Source organism: Vigna umbellata, chromosome 4, assembly GCF_029865625.1.
Source record: "Vigna umbellata cultivar VRB3 chromosome 4, Vumbellata_1.0, whole genome shotgun sequence".
NCBI lineage: Eukaryota > Viridiplantae > Streptophyta > Magnoliopsida > Fabales > Fabaceae > Vigna > Vigna umbellata.
This window is the reverse complement of record NC_142168.1, coordinates 39,642,086-39,662,150: the sequence shown is the minus strand read 5'-3', so window position 1 is coordinate 39,662,150 and position 20,065 is coordinate 39,642,086. Positions and strand designations below refer to the sequence as shown.

The 20,065-nt window shown below is 34.9% G+C and overlaps 1 protein-coding gene across 1 annotated transcript; it reads right to left on the bottom strand.

The window, feature by feature from the left end:
• Positions 1–7,490: 7,490 nt before the first annotated feature.
• On the bottom strand, positions 7,491–9,594 carry LOC124849184 (beta-glucuronosyltransferase GlcAT14A-like). Its single transcript, XM_047327074.2, has 4 exons — positions 9,077–9,594; positions 8,872–8,947; positions 8,658–8,773; positions 7,491–8,101 (listed from the first exon to the last, which is right to left on the bottom strand). Exons 1-4 carry the CDS (start codon positions 9,564–9,566, stop codon positions 7,584–7,586), a joined length of 1,200 nt encoding a protein of 399 aa, XP_047183030.2. The 5' UTR covers positions 9,567–9,594; the 3' UTR covers positions 7,491–7,583.
• Between the last annotated feature and the right edge of the window lie 10,471 nt (positions 9,595–20,065).

Sequence of the window (20,065 nt, the reverse complement as noted above, 5' to 3'; positions counted from 1 at the left end):
CTGATTACTTCATATTCGCAAGGTGAGATGATAGAGCTGATAGTGGTTTTCTTTTATAATAATTAGTTAGCACTTGCAATACTATAGACTTTCACCCATAATTTCAGCAATAAGCACTTTGTTGATTATTACGATTAATGAACTCTACAATGTGGTTTGAATGGTGAAACTCTTTCTTCCAAAATCATTACAATCATGCATTGAGAATGATGTTTATGTAAATAATATTTTAGTTCTTTGTTCTATTATTTTTTTACTTTAATAATTTCAGGGTTCCGGCCACACACCTCCACAGTTGAAACCTGATGAATGTTTTGACATGATGGATATCTAAGATGGCTTTGCTGGAAATTAAAATTCAAGGTCCGAATTTTTACTAATGTAATTGTTATTTTGACTATAAGAAATTTATATTTGATATTATAATATTATGATTTTTTGGATGATAATATAATATTATGGTTATTATCTAAACATATTTGATTGTTAAGTATTATAGTCCTCGATTTCAAAAGAAAACTAATTCCAGTGTTGCTTCCCATCAATAATTGGATGAGGGAATGATCCTTCGAGTGAAGCTTTGAATGTCGAAACAAATAACGAGAAGTTGGAGCTTTCGGTGCAAGGTTTGATTTTTCATTGGGCATTTGTTTTCTTGATTACGTACAATGTTTTAGGGTACTAAATTTTGATGCTTAATATTTGTTTGGGTACTAAATTTTGATGCTTAATATTTGTTTATATTGTTTTAAGGTTACCTACAAGGATACTAGTGGGTCATCAAAGAAGAAAAAGAGATCAATAGTAATAAAAGGGCTCACTCAACAACTCTGCTGGAATTTACACTTTAGAACATTTTAATGGGAATTTTTAAGTAATTATGTGAGGTTCCTATTGTATCATATGTTTTAAAGAGGACTTTATTAGTTTATATGTTAGTTTATTAGAAGGTGTAATTAGGTATAAATGTAAATCATTATTTGAATAATTTGTTGTATTAAAACATGTTTACTATTTATTTTATAATATTCAATTTTAATTTTTCAAATTATTAGATTGATATATTAAAGAGTTTTTATCAAAATTAGAAATAATAATAAAAAAAAATCTAAATTGCATATTCCCGGCGGTTTTAGGAAAATCCCGACTAATATCGGCGGTTTTGAAAAACTCCCAATAATACCGGCGGTTTTCACAAAACCCCCACTAATACCGGCGGTTTTCATAGAACCTCCGCTAATACCGGCGGTTTTCACAGAACCCCCGCTAATACCGGCGGTTTGCATAAAACCTCCGCTAATATCGGCGGTTTTTTCAAAACCGCCGGAAATTACTTAGCGACGCAGCTTTTCCCAACGGTTTTCCTAACCGCGGGTAACGTATTTTCTGGGGGTTAAAACCGCCGGAAACGGAAAAAATAACCCCCGGTAAAATTGTAAATTTTTGTAGTGACTCTTTGAAATTATATATCAGAATTATTCTTTAAATCTTTTATTATGGTATCCAGAGCCAACACTGATATCCTCTAAGATATAGGAATCAGTGCTTTTTTTCATTGAATATTTCTGATGGCTTCTTTCGATGAAAATCAATTGGAGAAACATGATTCTGGAACTTCCGCTACTTCCAAGAGTTATATTTCTACTGCTGCCGGATTTGTGACCAAGTCAGGTATATCTAACTCCGCCCTTAATCTTTCTATTGTTACTAAGGATAGTGATTGGATAATTGATTCGGGTGCTACTGATCATATGACTTGTGATCCTCATATATTTACTAATTTTTCCTCTAATTGTTCTAAAACTGTTATTATTAATGCCAATGGGGTCTCATCTCCTATTGAATGTATAGGTACTATATCCCTCTCACCCTCCTTATCGATTCCTGATGTTTTATTTGTTCCTACATTAAACTGTAATCTTATCTCTGTCAGCAAGTTAACCAAATCACATTCTTGTGTTGCCTTATTTTACCCAACCCATTGTCTTTTTCAGAACATTCATTCCAAGGAGAAGATTGCTAGTGGTAGAGAGAGTGAAGGACTGTATTATCTTGAAAATGTCTCACAATCAAACCATAAAAAAGGATTGACTTATCTTGCGAACGATCACATACAAGATAAAAACAAAAAAGAAATTTGGTTGTGGCATAGACGGTTGGGACATCCTCTTTTGGTTATTTAAAAAATTTATTTCCATCATTATTTCGTAAATGCAATATTTCTGATTTTTTTTGTGAAACTTGTGTTTTGGCAAAAAATCATCGTGTTGTGTTTCCTTTAAGCAATAACAAAACTAATTTTCCTTTTTCATTAATTCACACAGATGTTTGGGGCCCTGCCCCGCAATCTACACATAATGGAAAAAAATGGTTTATCAGTTTTGTTGATGATTGTACTCAGGTAACCTGGGTATATTTGCTTAAATATAAAAGTGATGTGTGTGATGTGGTTCGTTCCTTCTATCATTTGATTGTTACACAATTTAACACATCTATTAAGGTCATTCGATCAGACAATGGAGGAGAATATTTTAAGACTGAATTAATAGAGTTCATGAACTCTAAAGGCATCTTGCATCAAACTACATGTCCTTATTCACCACAACAAAATGGAGTGGCTGAGAGGAAAAATAGACATATATTAGAGGTGAAAAGATCACTTTTGATAGATGGTAATGTCCCATCTCATTTATGGGGTGAGGCAGTGAGCTCTGCCGTTTATTTAATTAATCGAACTCCTTCTAGTGTGCTTAACTTTTGAAGGCCTTTTGATGTGTTGTCTGATCATTGTATCCTTCCTCCCATAGTTTATTAACCACCTCATATTTTTGGATGTGTTTATATATGTTCACTTACACCCACATCAACGTACAAAGCTTGAAGAACGAGCAATCAAATGTGTTTTTATTGGGTATGGATCAACTCAAAATGGTTATCATGCTTACCATCCACCATCAAGGAAATTTTATATTTCTATGGATGTGACATTTAATGAGCATGAATTTTTTTGTTGATTCTCCACTTCAGGGAGGCAATGAAAGTGAAGTGCATAATCATGATGTTGGTATGTTTGATTGTGATGATAAATTATTGTGTGAGGATCATTCTGTAGGAAGTGAGCCAATCCTAAATATGGACCCTTCTTTTCTGGATAATACAGTGTCTTCTGATCATAACCAATTGGCTCAATCTTCTCCACAGGTTCAACTTGACTCTTCAGAGGTACCTTCTGATCCTATCTCTGATAATACTAATTTAGATGAAATTGATCATGGAATTGATTCTGGTCTGCGTGAGACCACCAGCACACCAAACACTGAGTCTACTACTGTTCAATATATTCTTCCACCTCATTCTAACCGTGGTCAACCTCCAGTTAAATATGAACCAGACCTCCAAGCCAAAGTTAAATATCCCATTAGTAAATATGTGTCATCTCACAAGTTATCTCAGTCATATGCATCATTTGTATCTCAATTATCTTCAATTTCTATTCCTAGTAATGTACATGAAGCTTTGGCAGATCCTAGATGGACCGAAGCAATGGTTGAGGAGATGGCAGCTTTAGAAAAAAACAACACTTGGGATCTTGTGTCCTTACCAAAAGGGAAGAAAACTGTGGGTTGTAAATGGGTCTTTACAATTAAGCATAAAGCTGATGGAACTATGGAGAGGTATAAAGAACGACTTGTGGCTAAAGGTTACACTCAGTCTTATGGTGTAGATTACCAAGAGACGTTCGCACCAGTAGCCAAACTCAATACTGTGAGAATACTTTTGTCGCTAGCTGCAAACCAAGATTGGCCTCTTCTACAATTTGATGTGAAAAACGCTTTCCTACACGGAGAAATTTCAGAAGAAATTTATATGGATTCTCCACCAAGTATGACTGATTCAATTGGAATGAAGGTTTGCAAATTAAAGAAGGCTTTATATGGATTAAAACAATCCCCAAGAGCATGGTTTGGAAGGTTTACCAAGTCGATGAAGGCTTTTGGCTATAGAGCAAGTAACTCTGATCACACTTTATTTTTTAAGAGAGGAAAAGGAAAAATTACAGCTTTGATTATATATGTAGATGACATGATTGTTACAGGAAATGACCAAGATGAGATTTCTAGTTTACAACAATACCTTGCATCTGAATTTGAGATGAAACAACTTGAAAACCTCAAATATTTTTTGGGTATTGAAGTAGCTAGATCAAAACATGGTATTTTTCTATGCCAAAGAAAATATATTATTGATTTACTATCGGAAACTGGGCTTCTTGGGAGTAAACCAACTAATACACCAATTGAACAAAATCATAAACTCTTTCAATGCTCAGATTCAGCAAGCATAGACAGAGGAAGATACCAAAGGCTAGTAGGAAAATTAATTTATTTGTGCCATACACGTCCAGATATCACCTATGCAGTGAATGTTGTTAGTCAATTTATGCATGACCCACGGAAGCTTCATATGGATGCTGTTGAAAGGATTTTGAGATATTTGAAGTCTGCTTCTGGAAAAGGAATTTTGTTCTCAAATCATGAAAACTTAAAGGTAGAAGGGTACACTGATGCAGATTGGGCAGGTTCAAAAGATGATAGAAGATCTACCTCTGGATACTTTACTTTTGTAGGAGGGAATCTTGTAACTTGGAGGAGTAAAAAACAACCTGTAGTAGCAAGATCTAGTGCTGAAGCAGAATTCAGAGGCATGGCACTAGGTGTATGTGAACTTTTGTGGATTAAAAATGTGCTATCAGATTTGGGCTTTAAACAAAATGAAGCTATGAGTTTGTACTGTGACAATACTTCGGCTATAGCAATTGCTCACAATCCTGTGCAACATGATAGAACAAAGTATGTGGAGATTGATAGACATTTCATCAAAGAGAAGCTTGAAGCTGGAATAATTTCATTTCCTTTTGTAAGATCAGAATTGCAGTTGGCTGATGTTCTCAGTGTCAAGAAGATTGTTTAATGAGTCTCTATTCAAATTGGGAATGTGTGATATCCATGCACCAACTTGAGTGGGGGTGTTAAAATATGTCAAATATTCTATTAAAGGATATTAGGCAATCAAATATTGTGTTAGTTATAATTTAGATATTATTATAATTTGTGCAGATTTATGCACTTGTCATTCCTTTAGTAGATGAAGAATTATAGGATCCTTGAATGTATATATATGATACTCTACTCTTTGAAATAATATATCAGAATTATTCTTTAAATCTTAAGATTATATTTTAATTAAATTTTCTATGAATAATCTAAATAGTTCTCAGTTTTAATTGATATTGTATTTTGGCTCAAAGGTGAGAACAAAATTAAGACTTTAGATGGATTGATTTGAAAATATAAGACAATAATAATTGATAATGAATCTATTTTGAAAAAAAAATAATGAAATGAACCTATTTTCGTTCCTATTATTTTTATATTTTCGTAATTTTATTTTTTCTTTGATTTATTATTTTTGTATTTAATCATTTATTCATTTTATTTATCTTAGTTTTCTTTTATTATTTTTATTATTTTATTTAACTAATTCTTTTGTATAGTTTTTATGAAAATTAATTTGTTAAGAATCAATTTGGTTGGTTCATAGACAGCTTAGGGTTAGCTTTTTCCTTACTAATCTTTATTTACTATTTTCTTAACAACAGTGAAGTTGTTATAGATATTTCGTATTAATTTAATCTCGTAAGGACAACGTTATCACACCTCCTTCGTCATTAGTTTCTACACCTCTATTCCGATTTTCGGATGAAGGCGTGTTTCCCTCCTCTCCTCTACCGACAGTGAGTCCTTACGCCTCCATTGGTAGCGTATGCTTGCGTCATTGCACCTTCATTGCTAGCGCATCAGTTAGTTGTTGAACCCCTGCACACCCTTCTCCCTGTTTTCATCTTCCTACACTTGTTGTTTTATTTGGAATTAACATGCTAATATATTGTGAAGGATTCAGTGGTTTAAGGTAATAGATTATGATTTGATTCAATATCGTGTTTTTTTATTTGTATTATTCAATATGTTTTTATGTTTTCTTCTTTGTTGTGAAATGGTTCCATCAAACCCAAGCCCTCTACCATTTTTGTCCTCATCCCACACATTATCCATCCACCTCTCACTTTCTATTTTATTTTTACCCTTATTTTAATTAAACTTCATTTTTTTTTCTCAAGCATTTTTTTTAAATATTAAAAATATTATTAAAAAATATATACAAAAATAAAATAAAAATGAAAAATGAAAAATATTTTATTTCTTTTTCTTTTAGTGTGTCTCGTCGCTAGTGCCGTGTAACACCTATTTTAAATAATTCGAAAAAATATATAAACTTTCAAAATTTAAAATAGTAACATTTTCAAATAAATATTTTCTTTAGAACTATGTGATGGTTGGTTCTTCATCGTTAGTGAAGATACGTAGGAATAGTGTCAATGTTTGTCGGATTCATATTAACAAAAATTAAATATTCTTCCAAAATTTTGAAATAGGTTTTCATAAAGAACAAGGTAATCAAGATTTCTCATTTTGAATAAGAATAATTATTCTTGTTTTTTATAGTATTTTTCTTTTTTTGAGAAAATTGAATATTTTGAAAAACACATCTTTTTTGCATATTTAATTAAAGGTATAATCTCAAGATGTACACTATAGGGAGTTAATATTTTCCTTACGCATAATCGACTCCTGAAACTAAAATTCAGTTTCATAGACATTTATCTTTATGGTTTTTCATAGTTTATAGTTCTTTAAAATTAATTTACTTTTTTTTCGTGTTTTATTCGGTTCCGACACTTAACATCATAATCTTACAAATTCATATCTATTTTTCCATGCATCTAACTTCCTTGAAACAAACATCTCCCTCACTCTACTTAGAGATGACAACGGGTCAGGTCGGACATAGGTACCCTACCCGCTACTCGACCTGCAATAAAAAATTCACTTCTTATCTATCATGTTACCCACCAGATACTTGTTAAAATATACCAGTAGGTGTTTTAAAACCTACAAATATTTGTGGATACTTTTGTATATTTAAAAAGGATATTTTATAAATTTTTAAAATAAAAATTATAATAAAATATTAATTAATTTTAATTTTAATTACATTTAACTTAACAAAATATAAAAAAAAAATTGGATAATGGATATTTGTTGATACAGACAATATGATACCACGTCCAACCCGTTTATAAATAAATATTAAAATATTTGTTACCCACGTATAATAAATATCAAGTACCAACTATCCGTCGTTAATTTATCTCATTGATGTTTTTCTCATTCTTAATCCTAGTATGAAACTTCAACATGTCATATATATTCTTCATAGTTATTATGAAAATAAGAGAAGAAGTTGTTACAAACTATTATTTACTTATTTTCTTTAAATTATATGGCACATTAATTTAAATTTATTTAACAAATTATTAAACCAATTTAGAAACGCGTAAAAAAATTAGAGTTTTAAATTTAACATTAGTTAATAAAATTTAATATGAAATAAGCATTTGTTCAAAGTGTAATATTATACGAGGAGATTGTTTTTACAAGTGATAAAGCATGGAAAATGAAAAGTTAGCGGCATTGGCGCTTGTGAAAAACTTTGCGAGAGAGAATGTACGAAAGCAGAAACTTCAACTTTTTTGAGGCAGGGCCAGGTTTGAGAACACTATAATTGTGAGCTTTGAAACCTGAGCAAACTGTATTATGCCTTTCTCCATCTGAGCACCATCCTCCATAAGAAAACTCCCCGTGATTCCTCTTCAAAAGCTCTCTGTCAATTTTATCCAGAAGAGGGTCATTTTTCTTGAATTTTCTGGCAAATGGACGGTTGCTGAGCACCATTTTCCTGTAATCTTTGAGTCCTAGTGTTCTTGGGTGTTGTTTTGGAGGATAGTCCCAAGTGATGTAATGCAGATCACTGTTTGCTGTGGTGTTCTTGTAGTCCTTGGAGTTGCAAATAACTGTTTGGAAATATCCTTCTGGGGATGACACAAAGTTTGTGTAGTAGAGGAGGAGGGTTCTTGGCAAATTTTCCCACCCAACAATACAATACTCTGCAAAAGATCTTGATAGAATTGTCCATGCTGAACCTGGAAATAAAAGAAACACATTTCTAATAGCATCAAGTTTATCAACTTACTGCAAATGATAACAACATATATTATGAATGCATATATTTTCATAAGGCCAGATGTACATTTATTTATAAATTATATATATATATATATATATATATATATATATATGGAAGAAGGTGTGGAGTTTCACTCAGCCAACAACAGCATTAGGTAAAGTTCTTGAAACAAAGTGTGGATATTACCATCTTGGAAGCATGACTTGTAACCAAAAAGAGTGACATCTTGGTAGAAAGTAATTGAATGAGAGCATCATGATGGAACCCTTCACCTCTCACGTAACGATGAATTCATGAGTGGTTCAGATTCCTGGGTTTTCGACACTGATCTTTAAAACCTTTTTTTTTTACTGTTATTATATATTATCTGATTTGAGGTGTCCAAATATTGGTCCTTAAAATATTTCACAAGGAAAATAATTATAAATGCATGGAGAGGAAATGGAAACATGCAACACATAAAAATAAACCAAGTTCTCAATAATCTAAAGGATTGAAGAGTGGGTAAAAACCTGTATAAAGTTTAAAAGATGTTGGGAGACTCCTCTGCTTAGTGACCCACCAAATCTGTGATTTCTTGAGACTATAAAGCCCTGGGTCTATAATTATTGGCTTCCCTCTCTTATTCCTGAAATCAGTATAAAAGGTTAAAATTCGTTTAAGCTATTGTGGATGTTCTCAATTTGGTTTCATTGTTATATAATTAATATGATCATCAATGCTTACAATTTCCAACCCAGTTGACTGCTGTGGTGAATGAAATTGATATGCTTTGGAACCTGAGAAAAGGCTTGGATCATATCTGAACATTAATCAAGAAAACTGAATTCAGATCAACAAATGGTGATGCCATCTACAACATATATAATTGAAACTTTTGATGCAAAAGAAGAGAAACAAAATAGCCACAAACTAAGGCGACTCACCATACCATCTTGTGTAACCAAAGGGTAGTCAGAGGCACTGAGATTAATAAACCAATCCCATTGGCAAGTTCTGAGAAGCATTGCCATAGCATGGAGAGTGGTAGAAAGCATGGTTGGTCCTTTATAGGTCACAAGATTACGCTTCTCCACAACCCAAACGTTCCCTAATGCAGCATAAACTGGGTCCTTAGCCACATGCTGAACCACATCCCTGTGCTCAGCTTCTGGTGCCCCAGAATCGATATGAATCAAATAGTAGTTCCCTGGATGGTAGAGAGCCCTCACCAATCTTTTGAGCTTCCCAGAATCTCCTTTGGAAGCAGAGATCAAGTACGCAAATGAAACTGGATATGAGTTGTTGGCCTTGGTGGTGTTGAAGTAGTTCATGGAAGGCTTCAAGCTGGAACTGGGTATGGTTAATCTTGTGGTAGTGAAAACAAGAAAGAACAGTAGTGAGGTTAGAATGAAGGAAACAACCAAAATTTTGATGGACATTTTTAGGAGAAATTTGCAATACTGGGAGTGGGAGACAAAAAAAAGAGTCGGGAAATTTGAGTTATGGAAAGGTAGTTATATGGTTAATAAGGAGGGCTTATTTGGAGAATATATTTTTTACTATATTTTTACCATTGTATAAAAATACAATATATTATGATCAATTTAAACAGTAATTTCTTTTTAATCATTAGTGGCCAAATTAATCATTAATTATAATTTTTTATTTATAATAGTAATTGTAACATCCCAAAATACAGTAATTACCATAAATCAGAATTAATTACAATTAACAGTAAATCAATGCAGTCTTTATATAATTAACAGAGTTTAAAAGCCGAACGGCTTAAAGTGCAGAGTTACAATATACAAGACGGAAACAGTGAATACTAATAACGAACGGTTTTACAAAAGAAATAACCGAACGTCCAAAAACAAAAGAAACGCCTAAACTGAAATGAAAGACGGACGTTCTACTGCTCCGCTTTCACTTCCACTTCGACTAAGTTTTCTTCCTCGATAACGTCCTCCAGAGTAGCCTCGCCTTCTGCTCACATCCACACGGATGATCATTGCAAGACAGGACGAACGTACATAGACAGTGGACAACACAAGGAAAAACGAAAGGGTAAGCTTATATAATTTAAGTTATACATCAACACATACAATAAAACATTTCATTCCACACAAACACATATTTTAACATATAACATCATGTAACATCTATATATATATATATATATATATATATATATATATATATATATATCTATATGTAAGACGACCGTCCGGACTGTATGATCTGTGTAGTTACAAGCGTCCTTGCACCCGAGTGATGTAGTAACTGGGATACACTCAACAGCTGCCACTCGAGGTTAGTCCGTTCTTACGTCGCCCATGTTAACTTATGGACTAAGGACCTCCTGCCGTTCCCACACATGAACTACCCTCTTCTACGTGAAGATGAGTATCACGGAACATCAGGATGGACAGCGAGTCTTAACTTATCCACAGTCATACTATACCAAATTTAATATTTAACATATTCAAGACGTTCCTCCCTGGAACGCTCGTTCAATTTCCATAATCGTATAATCATTTAATATAGTGTTCACACATCTTAATATTTCATCTTTATAACATTTTCATTCTATGTTCCACTTTCTTAAAAGGACGAACGTTCAACTTTCTGAAGGGAGAGGACGAACGTTAAAAGCCAGATTTAGAATAACCCATTAACAATCAGAAAGACTCCAGAGGAATACGACCATTTTCAGAATATTTTAAGTACCAAGAGGTCAGGTTGACTCAACTTGGACGAAGATACATCAAGAAGAATACTTAACTACATTGGGAATCTTTTGTTTAAAAGGGATCGACTGCCAGTCAATGACCGAACGCGCCAATATACATTTACTAATTATTTGGACGAACGCTATTTACGTTCGTTAAGGAATCAAAGATAAGGACGAGCGTTAAAACGAACGCTAGGTAGATGACCGAAAACCAATCATGATGAACGCTTGGTACAAGACCGAGCGCTCTTTAGGACGAACGCTTGGTATAAGACCGAGCGCTATTTAGGACGAACGTTCGGTATAAGACCGAGCGCTATTTAGGACGAACGTTCGGTATAAGACCGAGCGCTATTTAGGACGAACGTTCGGTATAAGACCGAACGTTACTTATTTCAGTTTTATTCAATTTAAGGTGTACGACATCTCTATGCTGAGCCGAACGCTCAAACATAGTAATTCGAAATAAGGACGCTCGTTCTCAAATCGAATTCTTCCCAAATGAAAGAATTCTACTCTAAGTAATTTTCAGGGAAACCGAACGGTATAAGACCGTACGATGACGAGCGTAATTTATCATAGGGAAATTATCATATCCAGATTTTTACTAAGTTAACTCAACCTTTCTCATGTGATTCTTACTTCGTAACTTCATATCCATGATTAATTCTCATACTATACAGATCTCATCATATTAATAAATCCAACTATACAATAGTCATACACCTTTCATACGTATCCAAATCAACATGCATTTCAACCAACAGAAAACATATACAATATCAGTGATCGTTCATAACAGCTCAAACAGCATACTTTTCATACATCCAAATCAAATCATACAACATGCAAGTATAAATTAAACATATAAGCTTCCCTTACCTGGATAGCAGTGTACGTCCTAAGAGTAAGACTTTAACTCGTGCAACTACGGCTCTTCTATACTCAACGGTCACTTAAGTTTCTTCAACTAAATCTAACCAAAGAAATGTAGAAGATATCAAATCCTACCCTTGCATGCAACTGAATCTGGGTTCGCAGGAATATCCAGAAACGAACGCCTAAGCTGGGAGACTTACCGTTTTCAGAATCGGGATTGGTTCGGCCCAAAATGAAGCTCACAGCTGGACGAACGTTCCTACGGTGCTGCAAGTTGATCGGAGAAGAAATGTGAGAATTTCAGTAGAGAGAAGTTGGGATTTCTAGAGAGAAGTTGGAGAAGATGAAGGTTGGGTTCTGAGGAAGAAGATGAATGGTGCAAGTGAGTGGAAGGGTTTTTCGAAAAAGTCATTTTGTTCAATCCATGTTCGTTCGGACGAACGTCTCCCAAGCCGACACCTGCACACCCACTCTGACTTCAGAAGCTTCCAACGTGACAAGTGGCGTTCGTGCATGCAGCGTTTAGTGCGTTTTTAATGCACTGAACGTGTGGCGCGGTGCATTTATGGAAGCAGCCAGGTGACTCAGCAGTGCAATAATGACAGATTAGACAGTATAATCATGTTTTAATTTTTCGAGATCTCACAGTAATTATTGTAGAAAAAAATAATTTCTAATTTATAAATTAATACGTAAATTAGTCCCTATAATAAATTATTTTTTCTTATTTAAATATTTTCTTATAGTAATTGATTACTTTATTTATCATATGTTTTATTATTTCTTATTATTTTGAGTATCTTTTGCATACATTTTACTCCAATAGATAAAATTTATTGGTAATCATAAAAATTGGTTAGTAAATTAAAAACGTCCTACCGAAGACAAACAATTATAAAATGTTCAACAGTAAAAAAAAAATTGAATAGATAAATATTAATGGATAATTACTGATAATCTAAATTAGTAATAATTTGTTCATAATTATAAATAAATTTTGGTTATTGGTAAATATCGTGATGTTTTCTTCTCCTTTTTTATCATTTTTTCTTTTTTTTTATCGTTTTCCTTTCCTCCTCTTTGGTCGCATTAGTTAGTGTTCTATCACTATTAGCTACCATGTGGTAAATAATAAGTATTTTATTATTCTCTCTCAAAGGACTTGTGTAACACATTGGAATCCATAACTATATTAGACAATAATGTTCATAAAAATACAAAGAAGCTCTTTTGGTATTTTATCAAACAGTTAGTGTATAACTGAAATTTAATATAGAGTATTACAAATGTCAATACTAGATTTCATTCACTTCATTCTCATGCACTCAAAATCTCAACAAATAGGTTTAACTATCTATGGTGGAGAACTTAGGGTTTAGAAATTGGAGATAAGGAAGAACTTGAAACCAAAAAAGAATAAGGCACTTTCCTAAGACTCCTACTCCAAGCTTTAATCATGCATCCTCTTCGCATTTCCACCTCCAATCCTCATCAAACCCTAAAAGGGAATAATATCATGAATGAAGATTGTGAGCTAAGGAGGAGAAAGGAGAACTTTCCAACACCCCTACTAGCCGTCAAGGGCCTCTCCAAATCACATAAGGTGGAAAGAAAGTATGAGAGTGAGAGTGAGAGAATGATCAAACCTTAGCAGAAGACATGAATAAATACCGCATTTTCACAACTCAGTGTAGCTACCTCCTAATGTCATCTCATAATCGCCAGGTGGACTCATTAAATTCACAAAGGGGTAGACCGTCACCTAGCACCGCTTACCATCGCTTGACTGCTTTAGTGAACCATGTTCTAGTACCCATACTTTTAGTGGCTTCTCGCTCAATGAGCTTTAGGTTTCCCAATGAAAGGTAGTTGTACAACTAAGTTTCCTGTCTGTTTATGGGATTAGATGCAATCAGTAAAGCACGGGAAAAATATGGTGTTACACAATCCCTATTGCCTAACATGATTTTTTATCTTAGAATTCATCTTTTGTTGTCTAATCATTTTTCCTTGAGTTCCAACTTATTTCTCTATACCAGAATTATTTCCTATTCACTTACTTCACGCACTTAAAAGAATATTATAAGTAAACTAAACTCAAAATAACTAAACCACAAAAAATACAAAAGAGAAATTTGAGGATTAAACAAGATCATATATATATATATATATATATATATATATATATATATATATATATATATATAAATGAGTTGGTTTTATTCACAACGAATAAAAGGTAAAAATAAATGTTACCACTTCTCTTCCTTTTTCTTTTTAAGTTTAAACCCTCGTTTGGTCCTCATATTTGTTAGTAAATCTCAAGTGGGTCATCGTTTTTTTTTTCGGTCTCAATTAAGTCAATAAACTTGTAAATTATCTCAATTAGGTCCAAATATTTGAAAAATTGAGTCAATTAAGCCATGTCCGTTAAGTTTTCACAAACGACGTTAAAATTGGCTAACGTGGTGCACACTTAATTTGCTGATGTATATGTCTTATATTAAGTGGAATATTACGTGGAATTTGTTATTTAATTTGTTATTAAGTATTGTCTAAGTATTATCAGGATACATCTCTGCCAATTGACATATCTTAGGATTAAGAGCTCTGCAAATCTGAGACTTTAACTTGAGAGAAGGGTACCCTCCGACACCAGAAACAAATCCAAAGAATCAAAATATGGACAACAAGGAGAGTGAGAGTACATTGAAGGATAATGAGAAGAACAATAGTGAAACGGAGGACAAAGAAATTGGAGAAGTTAAAGAAGAATGACAATATGGATAACAATGAGAATCACAATGCAGCGATAGTTATTATCTCAGGGTTCTTCCACAGAGTTCGGAAGGGGAAATTTTTTCCCCTTGCACAACAAACAGACCAAGACAGAACTTAATTCCCTCAGTAGTCAAAAAACATTAAACAGTAAAAATAAGGAAAAAAAAACTTTGAAATTCAACAAACCAATTATGGGTATTACCCAAAAATAACACAGACAGATGGAACAACACAATTTTAGAGAACCCCACCAAGCACCAAACGAATCCCCAAAAGTTACCAAAACCAGATTTTGCAAAACACCCAAATGAATCAAACAATAAGAGAGTTGCTTGGTTGCAACAAGAGAAGAGTTTAGATGGTTAAAACCCTAACGGAAAAAGTTGAATCCCAACACAGTGGAAGTATAGGGGCGAAACAATAGCGTGGTATTGAAACCCATAAATGCGTAGAGGAGATGGTGGGCATCAAAATATTAGGTGGGAGAAGAGTTGGGGTGCGATCAAAAACGGGCCTTGGTGCACATAGAGAAAAGCACTAGTGCAGAAAGGGATTTAGACGTCCGTTCTTTTGGCTTTTTGACGTCCGACCTACCCCCGACGTCTTTGTGGGTGACGTTACTCAGACGTCGGGGGGTCCACAACGGACGTCTATCTAGACGTCCGATGTGTCAGCCCCGACGTCTACGTAGACGTCCGATGTGTACCCTCGGACGTCCACATAGACGTCTGATGTCTCCTCCCCCCGACGTCTACACAGACGTCCGAGGTGTATCCCCTTGACGGCCATATGTCTGAATGGTTTTGTGTTAGGGATAGGGTTGGACGTCGGTTTGTGCACTGCCAGACGTCTATAGACGTCCGACAGTGCACTAACAGACGTCTACTAGGCGTTTTTTCAAAAAAAAAAACTAATTTATTTTTGCAATAAAACCACACCTGAAAAGCAGAAAATTGTCCTAGAACAATATAGTATAATATATATATATATGCGTTTCATATAAAGAAAGTTCTACTTAATGTAAAAAATAATCCACTACCAAAACTATCAAGATTAAACTTAAACTAAAACTAAGCAATGTTCAACAACAAATAAAACTATTCCTAACTCCATCTTTGCAGAAGATAAGCGGTTCACTCCTACCTTATCTGCCTAATTGTGTCCTCTGGTATAGGAGATGTACTCTTGAAACGTTGCAAAATATCAAGAAAGATTCATTATGGTTTCATATATGTTTGAAGATGAATTTGATTTGTAATGTATTCAAGGTATACATCATTACCTCATTTCAGTCATCTGTAATGACAGCTCGAATGATGGTCTTAATCCAACACATCACATAGAAGCCACATTCCCATGAATCTAGCTACTGGTTACACTAAAATGACAAACTAAATAGTTAAGAATTTAGATCATTCAATAACATAGAAAATAAATTAGAACTATAAATGACTTACAACCTTTGGATACAAAATTTGAACCAGTTGACCTCGAGATTTACCAATAACTTTGTACAGATTGAAAGCACAAAGTATAATTAATATGACTATATTTATCATAAAAGTTGAAGGTGAACATCAAATTCAAAGTCATTTTCGGAGAAACACTTACCCTTGAAGCATTGTTCTCAAGTCATTTTTCATCTTCCTATGCAACGAACAAAACCATATAATTTTACATTGTTTGGGAATGATGACCATCAGCTGCCAGTGCAACCTATCACAAAGGACAAATAGTTATTTAACTAATTAAGGAAACTATAATAATGAACTTTTACATATAACAACACCTACCCATCAATGTATGGCACAAGGTATACGTCTCTGTTTTCAAGTGTGTTACCAGACGGTTGAATGGTCTGAGGTTCAACAAATTCGTACATGGAAGACCGACCTTGGTCTACAACGATTGTGTCCATGTACCTAAAACAACAAAGTTAAGTTGTTAGAAACTATAAGAATCTAAAGAAAAGTAATATGAAAGACAAAATTTACTATCTTACATGCACCACAGTTGAATGATGGAAATATTCAACATCTTGTCTCCCCCAATCACCTCCAATGCATCAGACAATGTGATATATACTGGCACATGTGGGGGAAGACCAAATACTCTCAAATCCCAGTATAGTTCTAATGTTGCTTTCTTCAACCTGGGTAATCTTGTCATTAGCTTTGATAGAGGATCATCCTCCGCTTCAGCCATGTCATCATCTTCATGTATGACTGTATCATGAATTGGCTGCTTCTGAGGACGTGTGAACTAAAGATAAGAATTTACGTCAAAGAGTTATCAAAAAATATTTGAAGAATAAACATAGAAATACTAATAAAAAAGACATTATACCTGTGGAGTAGCGATGTGTGACATGATCAATGCTCTAGGCCAGGCTATAAATGATCCTATGGCCTCCCCCACAAAGTTAATTTCTGAAGTGGGTACAAGCACCTGAGCCTGGGGATCCCGAACATCGTCAATCGTCACACGCACGTGGTGGGGTAATATGGGAACACCATGAATAGTCTGCCCTCCCTCAAGCACTCGTCCACAGCCACGAATGCGTGGGGGATCCCCATCAACCAACAGCTCATATTGATCGCTATACTGAGTAGGTTCTACAGCAGAGCATGATCCTCTAGTGCTGACACGAGGTGGTGTGGGAGTTTCAGCGGTCCCCATGTTGCCTTGCGTCATGGAATGCAGCTTCTCTTCAAGCGCTCTTTGTATTTATTTTTGTTCTTGTAGCTGCTCCATGAATCGTTGCTCCATTGATCTCATGCTTTGGTTGAGTCTTTCCTCCCACTGAAGATCCATCTGCCTCACTGTCTCTTGGCTCATTGATGTTGGGGTTTTCTGTGTAGGGCCAAAGTAGTCACGAAGACCAATCGCCCCAGGAACTCCACGTACACGTTCTGGGTGCTCGGGCCTTCCAATGGCCGTTGTTAGAATGTCGTCCCTACCTTGGCCAGCAAATGTGCCCTGAGTCTGCTGCTCAACCAACTCATCCTGCACATAAAAAAACCAAGTTACTTAGAAGACATGTTGTGATAAATACACAATCAAACAACTGTTTAGAATTTTTTACAATTCTGTGAGATCAAGGCAACTGAGGAAGATGTCATGTTTCCATCAGATTTAGTCCGAGCAGCCTTCCACAGCTCGTACCTAGCAGGTGCAGGTGCTAGGTCCGGCGACTCAAGTCCCAAGGCATCCGCTCTAGACTTTCTAATTTTCTTTTCTAGTTTTGCATAACCACCTCGTGATAACAAGTGTGGTGCATCGTTTAGCCTTTGTCTTTCTTGGGCGGCTAACCTTTTACCCTGTGAAACCACGTATATAAATAAGTGTAAAATCATAAAAACTCAATGAAAGACTTTTTAGATGTTAAGAAACATACCTTCCATTCGTCAGACTCTCTAGATGCACGAAACTGTATCTAGTCCTCCTTTGTGAAGGTATATTGCTGACATGGATTTTCATGTTGCCTGTCTCCAAAGACATATAGTCGTGTCAGCCTTGTCTTGAAATCCCTCCATCTTATCGCTATATGCGATAACACTTTCTTTCTAATTTGTATTGTGTTTGGAATATCATAATGTTGCTGTTTAAAGCAAAAAACATGTTATTGATAAGAAAACATGAAAGATATAAGTATATCACAAATTGCATGAAGTATAAACATACCTGAATATCTTGCCATAAGAGGTTCTTGTCGACCTCTAGGACGTCATCCCAAGTTGCATGAAGGATAGAGACATGGCTTTTTGCTAACTTACCAAGATAACTCCTAAACCTATCAGCATTTGGCCCTGATGCCTGACCTGATCTAGGGTCGATGTCAACATGTCTCCTCTACCCATCCACACGTCCGGATGTCACATCTGCCAATCGTGTGACGCCTCGACCACGTCTGGTCTGTCCCGATCCTGAGTCTGAGGCCGACATACCTGAAAAATTATACAAGGTTAGTAATAATTCAATTATGATGAACATACATATAAAGTCAATAAAAAAATATCATAACCTATTAAGATATTGTTTTTTCCCAAATCCCTTTATTATGATCACTACGAATTGCCTGGATGACATCGGCAACGTCATCAACTAGGTCTTCAATGGGTCTAGATGCAACAGATGTTGTCTCAAGTATATCAAGAGAATCGTCATCATCATGTCCATGCATGTTTTTCCTTCTAAAACCACTGACCATTTTTTATTCGCTGGATCATTTACGTAGAATATTTGTCTTGCTTAACTAGCCATGATAAATGGTTCATCAGTGTAATTCATCTTGTTCAAGTCTACCAATGTGAAACCAAAGTCATTTGTCATGACACCAGAATTTATATCAACCCATTTACACTTGAAAACTGGGACTCTAAAAGTGACGTAATCAACTTCCCATATTTCTTGTATTATTCCAAAATAACTCATGGATGCTGTGATTGGATTTTTGTCTTTAGAACTAGCAAAGTGCACAGCCTCAGCTTGTAGTGTGACGCCACTATTTTGAACTCTACTTTTGTCATCTTCTACCTTTGTCTGAAAAGAAATATTGTTTATATAGTACCCACCATATGTAATGACATATGTGTTCAGCCCACGAGATAACCTCAATAAACTTTCAGAAACATGTGGAGTCACATAAATCTTTTTCTTAAACCATTGTAAGAAGGTTTTCACATGTTCATTAAGATGCCATTTTTCACTCATTCTTGGGTTTGCTGCCTTTATTTCATTAACGTGGTCAGAAATGTAAGGAATCACATCAACAGTGTTGTTTAAGACATACAAATGAGCTTGGTCAACTTCTTTTCTGCTAACACTTTGAATTCTCACACCTCGAACACCCTTACCTTCACATTTTCCTTCATGTCTGCTCTTGGGAAGACCCACGGGTTCACAAAATGGCATATAACTTGAACAAAATTCAATGGCTTCTTCTGCAACGTATCGCTCTATGATTGAAGCTTCTGGTCTATACTGATTCTTGACATATCCCTTTAAGATCTTCATGTATCTTTCAACTGGGTACATCCACCTTAAGAAGACCGACCCACATATTCGAATTTCTCTAACTAGATGAACAATCAAATGTACCATGATGTCAAAAAAGGAAGGTGGAAAATACATCTCCAATTGACATAGTAGTCTTATTCCTTCATTTTCCAATTCATCTAAACCTCGAGGGTCAACAACTTTCTTGCAAATGGCATTAAAGAACAAACTCAAACGTGTTAGAATACCCCTACCAGAAGGAGGAAATATGCCTCGAATAACAACAGGTAACAATTGTTGCATCAATACATGACAATCGTGAGACTCTAAACCAACTAACTTTAAGTCTTGCATAGAAACAAGGTTACTAATATTTGAAGAATAACCTTGTGGAACCTTCACACTTCTTAAACAGTTACAAAAACTTTGTTTTTCTTTTTTAGAAAGTGTGTGACAGGCTGGGGGCAGATAGGTGCGTCTTCCTATTATCTGTGGATGTAACTCAGATCGGATTCCCATGTCAGCCAAATCTTGTCATGCTTTTAT